This window comes from Cydia splendana, chromosome Z, assembly GCF_910591565.1.
Source record: "Cydia splendana chromosome Z, ilCydSple1.2, whole genome shotgun sequence".
Classification (NCBI taxonomy): Eukaryota; Metazoa; Arthropoda; class Insecta; order Lepidoptera; family Tortricidae; genus Cydia; species Cydia splendana.
The window spans coordinates 36,277,530-36,290,694 of NC_085987.1; the positions used below are offsets into that span (position 1 = coordinate 36,277,530).

Here is a 13,165-nt window from a genome sequence, read left to right on the forward strand (position 1 = left end):
GGGAAAAATATATATCTATTTTTTTTTATAAATTACCTACCTACTAAATACACCTACAAAATAGGAATTCTAACTACTTTGAAATAAATTAAGTTTATTATTAAGTGCCTTTTAGACAAACATTTGTTTTTGAAATATTCTTTTTTGGAATGAGATACTTATCGAATTCTTTATAACAATCCTGTGATTGTTACTGTATTTCTCCTATCTCTGGAATTGAAGTAAATATGTTTACTTAAGTGATTGGTTTTAGATTTGATGCTATATAACATTTTTTACTATAAAACAGCTTTAGTTGTTATAGTCTATTCCGGTTCGCATGCTATGTCTTATTCATAGGAAGTCGTATTAAAATAATATTTTATTAAAAAAAATGTATTAACCTAATACCAACTCATTCGATTTTGGTTCCTTGACAGCCTTTAAACGCCCAATATCATCGATATGTTTACACTATTTACGGCACCTTATTTCCTTGTAATAAGGCATCATAATATTTAACATGGCCCGATACAAGGCAGAATTCCTAACCTCAAAATCGTAGAGAAATTCTGCTTTTATAATGTTCTGTGAAGTGTCCGTGAATTTCTAATAACTATCGGGACTTTTATTTCATGCTTGGAGCCTAACAATATACCACCCATGTTTAGCGAGTGTTGGGCCAAACTTGTATGGGAGCGGAACATCATCCTTTATCATCATCATCTATCGGAAACGTTCTCGACGTTTCCGATAGATTTCTCTGTTCTCGGGAAAATTTCGAGAACGGCACATCGCTAGCTGTAGCCGCGTGAGTCAGTTGACGTCTTTAGTGGTCAAAGGGTTAAAGCTCTGGAATACTAGTAGACTATAGTGTAGTATAATTGCAGGGTGACTCCACACTGGATGAAGCCGGCGAAGCGCCGCCAGATTCGGCGGCGCGAGCACAGCACGCCCGTCGCAGGTAAGGTACATTTTCAATATCAAATGCCCACCCTCCACTGCGAGCGGAACGGGCTCCGTTCGGAGTCCGTACGGGGTCGTCCATATTATAATATCTATTTACTTCAGCTGTCAAATTCGTAGCAGGATTTTTTCCTATCTCTTCTCCAATTACATCTAAAGTACCTACATTTTATAAGTTTGATCGTTTAATGTGATCGTTGTCTGATTATTAATGCGGTCGTTGCCCACAGAAGCTACCGCGCAATCCGCGCTCTCCGCGCGCGGCACTCGCGGCCCCGCGACCTCGGGCAGCTCATGGAGGAGCTGGAGTCGTTGCAGGAGCAGTTCGCGCCGCACCGCGCGCAGTACACGCACCTGCTCATGGCCGCTAACAGTGCCGAGGTACACCTCACGGCCGAGTGCCGCTGTGTACACACAGGAGCTCCCGGCACTCGCGGCCCCGTGACATCGGGCAAAAAGATATTTAGAATCTAATCTTATAGTAGCTCAACTTTGATCGTAATTAAATCTTAACCTATAAATCGTATCATATTAGAAAAACAAGAAACAACATTTCTCATTATTTTTATACCTTCGAAAGCATTAAAAAACAAAAATGAAAGCTAATAGAATGGCCAAAAAAACCAGTAGCTTTACACGCAAATTGCGGCGCTAACACAGCTCTGTCTGTGTAGGGGGCCTCGTCTGAGGTAATGCGTCGACGTGGACGTTGGCTTGCTGCAGCAGAGACTTATCTATACTGGACTAGCTGTCTCACGCAGCTATTGCCTCCCGAGGCGGCTCGCTCAGTGTGGATCCGAATAATAATGATTATAAAATCAATCTTGTTTCGACACAGCCGCCGATCTACACCGAGGAGGAACGCCAGAACGCGCAGCGAACCGTCGACATTGTGTCCGACATTATGCACAGCTTCGCTCACGCGTACCACGCCGTCAGCGACATCAACTTCCAGGTCGGCCAGCGGAACCCGCGCCTCACCTCCGAGGCGTCCGTTATGCGACACCCGCTACCCATGCAGGTAACTCTTGCATTATATTACTCCTCAGTCACAAAACGCACGCTCCAGTGCACGCTTAACGCTGACGTATGTCACGTTTATTTCCCACTGCTGGGCATAGGCCTCCTTTGATCTTCATGACTCCCGATTTAATGCTTATATTATTAGTTGTATAATAAAGGTGTTGAAGTTGTCCTGCCGTATTGGCCTGGGTCTACCCCGGCCACGCCGTTCTTCCGGCATCCACTTGATAACTATGCTAGCCCACCTATCCAGTGCTATAATATATTATATATATTGTGTTTGTGTGGTTTTTTATTAGCCCTAGTCGGCTGTCCAAAGTCAAAACCCTGTGATATACCACAAAATACTTGTATCTATCTTAAATACCGAAATGTAAGTATCTGGTGCTATATGACTACTTTTTTCACCAACAGCAGGCGCACATTAACGTGGTTCAGTCTAACCGCCGCCAGCCGGGGCAGAACGGCACCGTTCCGACGGCCGGCGCCGGCGTAGGCGCGGGCAACGCCGCCACCGGTCAAGCCGCACCCGCTACTACCGCCACTGCCACCAGCGCCACAAGCGTCACGAGCGCCACCGTCACCAGCGGCTCGGCCACAGCCACCGCCACCAGCGCTAGCGCCGCGACCCCCGCGCCCACCGCCACCGTCACTGGCAACCCGACTGACGCTCAGCCAACCGCTGAACCAAACGCACCAGGCAGAAACTCCACTCAGCCTACCGTCAACATAAACATACAACCTGATCCCATCACGTACCAAGTGGAAATCGAGACCAGGGTGCCGATAGCGTTCGCTCTAGAGAATGCCTTGTTAAACGGGCTGACTGGCGCACACGGGCAAGTGCCTGCCAGTGGCGTCCCGCCGGCCCAGCCCAACCAGCCGCAACAACCGCAGGACGGCCAGCCCAACCAGACAAGCCAGGGCAATCAGCCACAACAACCTAGGCGTCAAGTGCTCTTTGGTGAGTATACGCGTTGTCTAACACCTGTTATCTGCCTCCTTTCTCAACAAAATCTATTTTACTCATTATCGCTTTTTCTGTTACTCGATTAAATATAATCCAAATGGCAAATTACTAAGCTCCAGACAACTGAATTATCAGATATTCCATGTAGGACCACCTATCTAAATTAATAAATAAAGCTATCTAAATTACTCCCAGTCTGTGAAAACGGGTGTTCCCTTATTTTACAGTATGTTTTTTTTCGAATATATATTTCATAGAAATATACTATGAAACTAAGTGGTAGTCAGAATATGTTTTATTGATTTTTAAATAAAATATAAGACTGACCATAGTTATTATTCATTGAATATTATTTGTACGATATTGATTATCAGTATCGATATTGATTATATTTTATTCTAATATTAAGGAAATAATTTTCACAAACACTTACACAATCTCCTTGACTTAACAAGTTTGTGTACAGGTAATTGTTAGGTATTACTTTGATGGCTTAGTTGTCTGTGATTGACTTTTATTCATTAATTAAATGTTATTTTATTATAAACAACAAGGGGGCACAGGTATAAATGAACATACATTGTCAATTTCGGGGATATTCTATTGATTTATTTGTCCTAGATTTTGAGAATTTGTTCCGTGGCCTAGGCCAGAACGGCGGTCTGGGAGGTGTGGAGGTGGTAATGAGTATGGAGGAGATCCCCAACGGTCAGATAGTGGGGTCGGTGCCCTCGGCGCCGGCGGCGGGCGGCGCGGGCGCGCGCACAGAGCCCGCGCTGCACGGCATCGGCGTGCAGCAAGCAGACGGCGGAGGTAATACTCCTCACATCTTCGGAGCTGACAGTTAGTTATTTATTTTTATTATATTATTTATACTGTCAATAACTACCATCCTGAATAAATACAAACATCTTCATGGGCCGGCTTCGCTAAATGACACGGTATGGCAAGGATTATTCGAGACGAGAAAAAAAATAATTTATCAAGTTTCATTCATTTCTGTTACTTTTTACTCTCCCATGTCTCATTGTTTTATATGTCGATATTGTATGTAATGAGCAATTTTATGTAATAAGTGCACATATATTTTCTAACAAAATAACAAGTCCAATAGTTATTATTCACTAAATGTAATTTTGTAACTACTTCTTTTATGATTCAAGCATATATGTTAAGTAACATGTTTCTATTTTATAAATACTAATGTAACTCTATTGCGCTTGCCATTAGTAATCAGTAATCAGTAACATCATCTCATAATAAAATCGGTTTGATTGCTTGTTGTTATGATGATTTCTTCTGGGTCATACTCATATGCCAGTACATCTAAGCTCGGTTCTATGTCAAGCATGGTCCTCCTTAGCATGAATAGCATTATGTTAGGCCGCGGTCTGAACGCACGCGAGCGACGAGCGGCCGCTGAAGGCCGTTCATACATTTGGACGAGCGCAATGTAAGTCTCGTCACCCCGCCGGTCGAGTGCGTCCAAACCGCGGCCTTACTAAACCATCAAGCTGACGGGAATGAATTGTATACAAATGATATTTATAAATATCTATGTGTCTATCAAAATTATTATATAAATAAATATGATATCATTGATAATTCATTCCGATCCGATCTATACGTTTGGTATGCATGTGGATAAGTAAGTACGCTGGCTCATCGCGCATAACAGCTGTAACAATCATTTTTATTCGATTGGTTATCGTATTCTTGTGCAAGGAATTCCAAATATTAACTGGGTTTTCAACAACTGTTATATGTGGAGGGCAGCATAGCATGACATAGCCAATGGCATTGAAATAGGTATGAGTTTCAGATACATATATATAAGAGCTTCTAAATTAAACGAAACAATGGCACATTTGAAAACCCTGTCGAATAAACCTATTTACTGATATTAGTGACTTTGGATTTTACATGGGTGTGTTCCTCTCCAGTCTACCTAGGCGGTATGCCGTGGGGCGGTGCCCCGAGCGCGGACCTGCTGCAGAACATCGTGTCGTCGGTGATCCGACAAGGCCTGCTGCCGGGCGGCGAGGCCGTCGCGCTGCAGGTGGCGCACGCCATGCCCAACGCCGCGCCCGACCAGCCGCAGCCGCAGAACGGACACACTCCGAGCAGACACGGTAACTGTCACTCTTACCTCTTAGGTTATATGGACGATTTAGAGCGAATTTATATTTTGTACACCCTCTTCCCCTTTTTTTTTGACGAAGTGGGAATGCATTTACGCACGGTGTGTGGGACTCGCCGCTCCTTTCCCCTCTCCTGCAAGCCCGTTACGTTCACACAAACTATTTTTTACATGACTGAATAAGTGAATACTGAATTATGTATTGTTTTTCGAGCGTATGTATGCTATGTATGATGTATGTGTCGCAGGCATGTTGTAAGAATCCGCCGTTTAAAAACGGCGTCGTCAATTTACAAACGGCTTCACGTTTTGTAAAATGACGCCGTTTGTAAAATTCCAAAGGCAAATTGTAAACGATCCGGCATTATGTAAAATACCTTATGACATTAACAGCGCCGTTTGTAATTTGCCGTGGCATTTTGGTCGAATTAGTTCTTTAATTTACCACGCGTGGCGCTGCACATCAGAACTATGAAAAACACTGGGGTGTCCATCAATCTGGAGTTCTTGGATGGTCCCACCGCACTGTTTATTTTCAAAGAACAATTCCTTCACAGCTTAACTAGACGGAGCCCCGCGAATATTTCTGGGCGGTTTTCCCTTCGGACATCTGAAGCTACCTAACGAACCTAACCTACCTACTGATTTAGTGTGACGTCCGTGAAAACATTACACATTGGGGAAAAAAGCGTAGGTAGGTACTAGGTTAGGTTCGTTAGGTAGCTTCAGATGCCCGAAGGGCAAACCGCCCAGAAATAGTCTAGTTAAGTTAGAAGGAAATGCATTTGGAAAATAAACACTTAGTGCGGTGGGACCATGGTAAAAATAAATTACCCCTAGACCCACTGGCGAACACTATTTAGAACGGTGGGACAACGGGGAAAAAAATACCCGTGGACCCATTGTGGTTCAAAGCAGTGGGATGACGGTAAAAACGCGCGTGAGGATGGTGGTGTGGTATAATTTTTTTTTATAAATTTATAAAACAGCAAACCATGGTCCCCTCAGACAACCATCACGTTTACGTTGACACTATTGAGCGCACTAACGTTTGTGAACGGCGGATTCTTACAATTTGCCTGCGACATATGTATATCCAATTCTTTGGCTCACCCTACTTACTGATTTCAGTATAAGGTGTCATTTTATTAGTCTCAGTTGTGGCAGTGACAGGGTATTCACATTATTGCAAGCCTTACCGCAGTCGGTTTTTATATGTTTTTCAATTCGATTTGCATCGTCTAGGTCAGCGGTCGACAACCTTTTAGCAGCCAAGGGCCACATAGTAGTTAAGGAAGTAGACGCGGGCCGCTCTTTTGTTAATATGTGTGACTTTATCAGACATTGTTGGTTGACAATATCTGATAATAACATAGCCAAGGGGGCTCGCGGGCCGCAAGTGAGAGGTTCGCGGGCCGCTTGATGCCGACCGCTGGTCTAGGTTTTCAATTAGGCCTTGTTAATGCAAATAATACTAAATTTATTTGCAAAATTCAACAAACCCATCCAATAATTAAATTGGTATTTCAAATGGGCGTGGCCCTGACCTAGTTGTGTTTACCCGCAGCCAACCTGCACCTCCGCCGCGCCACGACCACGACCCGCGCGCACGCCGTCACCCTCAACAACTTCATCTACGACAGGTTCCTGCTGTGCGTCAGCCCGCACGCCCGCCGGCGCCTACTTAGACGCAGGTACGACATACATTTTTAATTTTAAGGACGCTTAAGTAGGGTCGTGACCAGGGTTATTTAGGGTGGGACCGAAACCAGGAAAGAATGACTACACAGCGCTAAATCCTCTACACCCATCAGTCTCACAGCATTCCTGCTGAAAACTTTGGAAAAACTGTGCGATAGGAATTTGAGGGATCGAAAGCATTAGGGCTCATTTAGACGATGCGAGAATTCGCATGCGAGTTTCATTACATTGCCGTTTGTGATTTGTCGGTTGAATTGGACGTATTCTACAGTCCGCAATATAACTAAAATCGCATGCGAGTTCGCGTGCCGTCTAAATCAGCCCTTAAGGTTACGAGGCATACGTTATCCATAACAGCTATTAGCGTTGCGGGCGTGACTATTCAGGACATCTTGGGGTCCTAGTCAAGATGACAATAGTACATCGCCAACCGCTAAACAAAAGTAAAAATGTAGATATCGGGATGACAGATGCTACGAAAAGTCACGTAAGTAACTATTTCCATAATGTGGTAAGGGTGTCCAAAATACTGACTCTAAAGCATTTCATACGCAAGTAAATCCAATTTTTATTTGTCCAATGTGTATTGCGTCTCACATTTTGCTTTAACCTTTTGAACGCCACAGACGGCAATTGACGTCAACGCAAAATCGTGACAACGACGCCAAAGACTGCATTTGACGTCGATCGTTTTTTGATGAAAATCTACTGACAAAAAAACCCCACTTTCAGGTTGGCATTATTTATTCAGAAAACTAAATGTTACCCCCGTGGCGTCAGTGGCACGGCAAATTGATGCGCCGTTTGGCGTTCAAAATGTTAATGAGAGAGTGAGACGCACTGACATTGGACAAAGAAACTGAGACAGGTGGAATACCACCCCAATACAGGAGCCGCTGCTTTGTTTTTAGACGGACCATGTAGTTAGGTCTACAATAAGGCTAGCCGTTGCAGCTTAGTAATATATTGGATGCTGTATATAGTTTATGCCCTGAAGCTAAATCTTGGCCGTTGTCGAGGACTAATATAATAAGGTTTTATATGTTATTTATACTTTTTATACCTTTTCTCTATTTGTCTTTATTGTATTGTTTTTACTTTTGTTTTAAAACAGTTGCCAGTAAATGCTCTTGGTGAATGCCGGCTTTTCGATTGCTCCCGTATTTTAGCTATCGAATTGTGTAAATTGTCCTGGATTCCCGGACGGCCGTGTTGCATAATAAGTATATTAAAAAAGAGTCCTGCTTGTAATAGTTGTAGTTTATTGTGCAAGGCGGCCTTTGTCGTTGAAACTGTAGTTAGTGTTGTGGCCGGCAGGGAGCAGCAGCAGCACCAGGCGGCCGCGCACGCGCGCGCCCGAGCCGACCGCGCCGCCGCGCAGAACATTGAGGTCCTACGCGAAAGAAACCCCAACTTCACACAGGTCACTCATACTAAACTTACTATTCTTTTTCCTATGTTGGAATATTTTATTATACAATGCCCTAGAGAGGTATCCGATAGGTTTTTTAATAGTTATTTGTTTTATAAGGGGGCAAAGTTGTTGTTTAACCGCTCGTGCTAATATTGATACCCGAGCAAGCGAAAGATTCCAAAATTGAACCACGAACGTAGCGAGTGGTTCGAAACATGGAGTCTTGAGCGTTGCGAGGGTTTCAAAGCACGAAGGTTAAACAAAATTTGCCCCCGAGTGAAACACAAAAATTTTCACCACACCAACCCAAAGCAAATATTAAATGTAAAATATCAAACAAAATCAAACCAAATCAAATCCATATGAATGTTATTAAATATTTATCATCCAAAATCATCATTTAAAGGTCAATTCTACCAGCAAACAATAAGAAAACAACTCAAAATTTGCATTTGATTACTTTGCCTCACATGTGAATAAAATGCAACTTTGCTATCAGTTTTTGAAGTGCAAAGTAAGCCTTTCCGAGCTGGTGTGGTGAAAAATATATTCCACTTCTAATGGCATTAAAAGTATTGGTTAGTCTTGCCTTGTCCCGTAAACGTCATACATAATTTGGACTGTGATTTACAATTTCAAGGTTCAGTGGAAAATTTTGACTAGGGCTAATATTCAAAACAGATAATTATTTGGCTTTGTAAATATCACAATTCTAGCTGTTTTAATGCCATGTGATTTCTTCTCAGAACCACATTCAGACCATGGTAGACTTGCTGAGCAGCGAGCCTGGGCGCGCTTCGTTTACAAACGCCTTCTTCGTGGCCGTTGTAAGTAAAAAAAAAACAAGATCTTGAGGGACTCCACGTTGGAGTCACCGTCTCGTTCTGCAGAGTCATTCTCTTGACAGAAACCGTAACGTAACCTTATATGTATTCCTATAACAGAATCAAAGAAAGTCTACCTGCAAAATCATTCAATATCAATATTTAACCCTTAACCATTAACCCTTTGACCGCCACAGTCGGCGGTGGCCGTCATCGAAATGTCTTGCCAAGGACGCCAACGACACGACGGCTACAGCCGACAGCTTCGCCAATGCAATAGGGCCTTACGCGGGACTACTTAAAGTTCAATTTCGCTTAAATAATCGCGATCGCCTGGCGTCCGGGGCACGGCATATTGCTTCGCTCTCTGGCGTTCAAAAGGTTAAAGAAAATAATTAATCGAAACATACGGTTCGAGTAAAAGGTTCTTGATCCACCCATATAGTACAAACAAACAAACAAACAAAATTTACTTTATTCATGTAGGCCTAGCAACAAGCTCTTATGAATCGTAATTAATCTTAATCTAATTATCAGAGCAATTTATTGATGTTAATATTATTCCATAATAAAATTGGATTATTATACATATCAAATTTAACACTAAAAATTTCACAAAAGGATCGTCAAACATTAAAAAGATTGTATAAAAAAATACTAGTCTAGAATTTCTAGAATAAAATCTAAATGTCAAAAAAAAAAGCATAAGTGACAAAAGAAGTAGATAGTATTACATCGGAATATCCATTTCCTCATCAATAATCAAATATACCTAATAAATAAATAATCATTTCGAATAACAATTAATCCCACGTTGTAATATCATTCATGTAGTCTTGTGTGGTATAATAAGCTTTAGAAATAAGTTTACGCTTTACATAATTCTTAAATTTATTAATAGATAATTCAGTAATATGGTTTGGAAGTTTATTATAAAATCTTACACAATTACCCATGAATGATTTTTTAATTTTATGGAGCCGAGTGAAGGGCACTGCGAGCTTATGTTTATTTCTAGTATTAATATTATGAATTTCACAATTTTTCCTAAAGTTTACAATATTTTTATGTACGTACAGAATATTCTCATAAATGTATTGACAGTGCACTGTCATTATGTCAATTTCCTTAAATTTATCTCTAAGTGAGTCTCTATGGTTCATTTTGTATATTGCTCGAATAGCCCTCTTCTGCAGAACAAAAATGGTATTTATCTCTGAAGCACCGCCCCACAGTAAAATACCATATGCCATAATGCTATGGAAGTAACTAAAATATACTAATCGAGCTGTTTTCACATCAGTTAACTGACGGATTTTGCTCACTGCAAAAGCTGCAGAGCTCAGTCTATTCGAAAGAGTAGCAATATGGGGACCCCACTGGAGTTTAGAATCTAAAGTTATACCAAGAAAAACTGTACTATCAACTAATTCCAATTCCTCATCCTTCACAATGACACTTGTTTGCACATGCCTTACGTTACTACTAGTGACAAACTTAATACATTTAGTCTTTTTCTCATTTAACAGTAAATTATTAACATTGAACCAATTTACTACTTTTGAAATAGCATTGTTTACATCATTGTAAGCTTGTTGCTGTCGTTTGACTTTGAAAATAAGTGAGGTGTCGTCTGCAAACAATACTATATCATGGTGGGTCTTAATAAGGAATGGCAAGTCATTTATGTAGATAAGGAACAGGAAAGGCCCCAATATTGACCCCTGTGGAACACCCATAGAGACCAATGACCCAGGTGATCGCTGTCCATTCACATCGACCCTTTGTATTCTACCATTTAAGTAGGACTTAAGTAAATTCAGTGCCGATCCTCTAACTCCGTAATAATGAAGTTTCCTGATTAATGTTTCATGACAAACACAGTCGAAGGCCTTAGATAAATCACAGAAGACACCTAAAGCATCTCGTGACTCCTCCCAGGCATCGAAAATATGCTTAATTAGCTCAACACCAGCATCGGTTGTTGAGCGACCCCGTGTAAAACCAAACTGCTTATTATGCATCAAATTATTAACGTTAAAATGTCGTACTAATTGAGAAAGAACTAATTTTTCAAAAATCTTGCTAAATGTTGGTAGCACAGATATCGGTCTAAAGTTAGTGGGGTCAGAGCTGCTACCAGATTTAAATAAAGGAATTACTTTACTATGTTTCATTAGATCAGGAAACTCGCCGCAATCAACACTGTTGTTAAATATAACTACCAAGTCAGGCGCTACAATTTCTACTAAGGATTTGACAGCATGGACAGAGACTCCCCAGAGGTCATTAGTTTTTTTGACATTAATTGATTTAAACGCCTTTATTACATCTGAGGTACAAACATGTTCAAAATGAAGGTCTCCACAACACTCTGGAGCGTTATGTTTTAATAATGTAACAGCAGATGAGGGTGATGAATTTAAATCCTTAGTTGTGGATACTGGTACCTCGGTGAAAAATTTTTCAAATTCTGTAGCTACTTCTAAATTGGAATCTATAATTTTGTTATCAATGTTTAGTTTAAGTTCTTTAATTGTATGTTTCGAGCGACCAGTCTCCACATTTATAACTTTCCAGGTTGCTTTAACAATGTCGGAACTACTTTTTATTTTCTGTCTTAGATAATTTCGCTTAGCTATATGACAATCTACTTTAAACTTCTTCGAATACTCCTTCACATGTTCTTTAAATTCATCACTCTGATTAAACCGCCGTTCCTCATATAAGGCATACAGTTCACGTCTTCTTTGATGTAAGTCCGCAGTAGCCCACTCACTAAAAACTGATGCACCACTAACTACGACCGATTTTGAGGTGAATATCGCATTATAATGATCCATAAAAGTGTGAAAGAATGAATTATACATACTATTAGGACTCATATCGGAAGACAAAAAGGGTAGCGCCTGAACTAAACTTAGCTTCATTCTTTCCACGCGGTCCGAGGTTACTGGTACAAAAGTTATTTGTTTTCTCATGGTATTTTTCCTTAATGCCTCAAATACCATTAATTGACCTAAGTGGTCTGATTCTAAATTGCTGATAACTTTTTTAGCAATAGGAAAAATATCTGTGAAAATATTATCTATACAGGTTGCACTAGTAGCAGTCACTCTAGTGGGCTCCATAAACATGTGGTTGAGATTACAAGATTTAAAAAGATTCAATAATCTACAAGACATTGTTGAATTTTCCATAATATTTACATTAAAGTCGCCGCATATAAGCAATTTCTTACTAGAAGATGATATTTTAAGTAGGGCAGATTCCATTATGTTTTCAAATAATTCAAAATTACTTAATGGCGGCCTATACACACAGACAACAATAAATTGCTCTAATTCTACTGCACTTAGTTCTATAGTCCGTTCAACAGACATGGATACAATGTCCTTACGTTCCTTAAATTTTAACTGACTATTTAATATAATTAATGACCCACCATGTATGGAACTAAGTCTGGTGAACGAACTTCCTGCCTGGTGATTATTAAATTGGGGCATTAATTCATTATTATTTAACCAATGTTCAGTAAGACATAAAATATCAATATTAAAATCATTCAAAAAAAGTTCTATCTGTAAATTTTTCCCTCTAATACATTGAATATTTTGATGCACCAGGTGGATATACTTTCCATGTTTGCAGTATTTTTCATTATATTTATTTAAAACTAAATTGCCAGAGACAGAATCTTTTGTCTTAACAGCTAGTTTAAATCTATTAAATCATTGGTTATGACTGGAACCAATTCCATGTTCATACTGGGCTGCTCAATAGGAGCAGAATTGTCTGCCAAATTCTTGGCAGAAATGTCAAGTAAATATGATAGCGATAAAGCTATTTGTCTTTTGTAATAATTTGAAAGGCAACACTTGCCTTTAGTCAAAAACACCATAGGCATATGGTATTTACTAACAAAATTGTTAGTGTCAATTATGCTAAACTTACTACTATATGAAAAAGATTATATAGAGATATATTTAACTTATGTCTAGTGGTATTTTCTGCCTCTGACATTTGCTCACAATAGGGGAATGTGAAAAAAATAATTTCATGCACTGCAAGCGAGTTTAACTGTTCAAAGTATTTAATTAAATTATTTTTGTTCACATTACCCCTATTCCCCATAAGAATAAGCAGTG

At 40.3% G+C, this 13,165-nt stretch overlaps 1 protein-coding gene across 2 annotated transcripts in view; it reads left to right on the forward strand.

Moving 5' to 3' along the window:
* LOC134803924 (large proline-rich protein bag6-A) overlaps positions 1–13,165 on the forward strand; it is a 45,088-nt gene that overhangs the window by 6,942 nt on the left and 24,981 nt on the right. Inside the window, exons 7-15 of one of the 2 annotated variants that reach the window (XM_063776741.1) lie at positions 870–943; positions 1,176–1,326; positions 1,784–1,966; positions 2,383–2,932; positions 3,560–3,781; positions 4,882–5,070; positions 6,646–6,772; positions 8,097–8,202; positions 8,940–9,020. In XM_063776741.1, coding sequence (XP_063632811.1) covers positions 870–943; positions 1,176–1,326; positions 1,784–1,966; positions 2,383–2,932; positions 3,560–3,781; positions 4,882–5,070; positions 6,646–6,772; positions 8,097–8,202; positions 8,940–9,020 — 1,683 coding nt within the window. The remainder of the gene's footprint in view (positions 1–869; positions 944–1,175; positions 1,327–1,783; positions 1,967–2,382; positions 2,933–3,559; positions 3,782–4,881; positions 5,071–6,645; positions 6,773–8,096; positions 8,203–8,939; positions 9,021–13,165) is intronic. The other variant, XM_063776742.1, reaches the window with a different exon arrangement.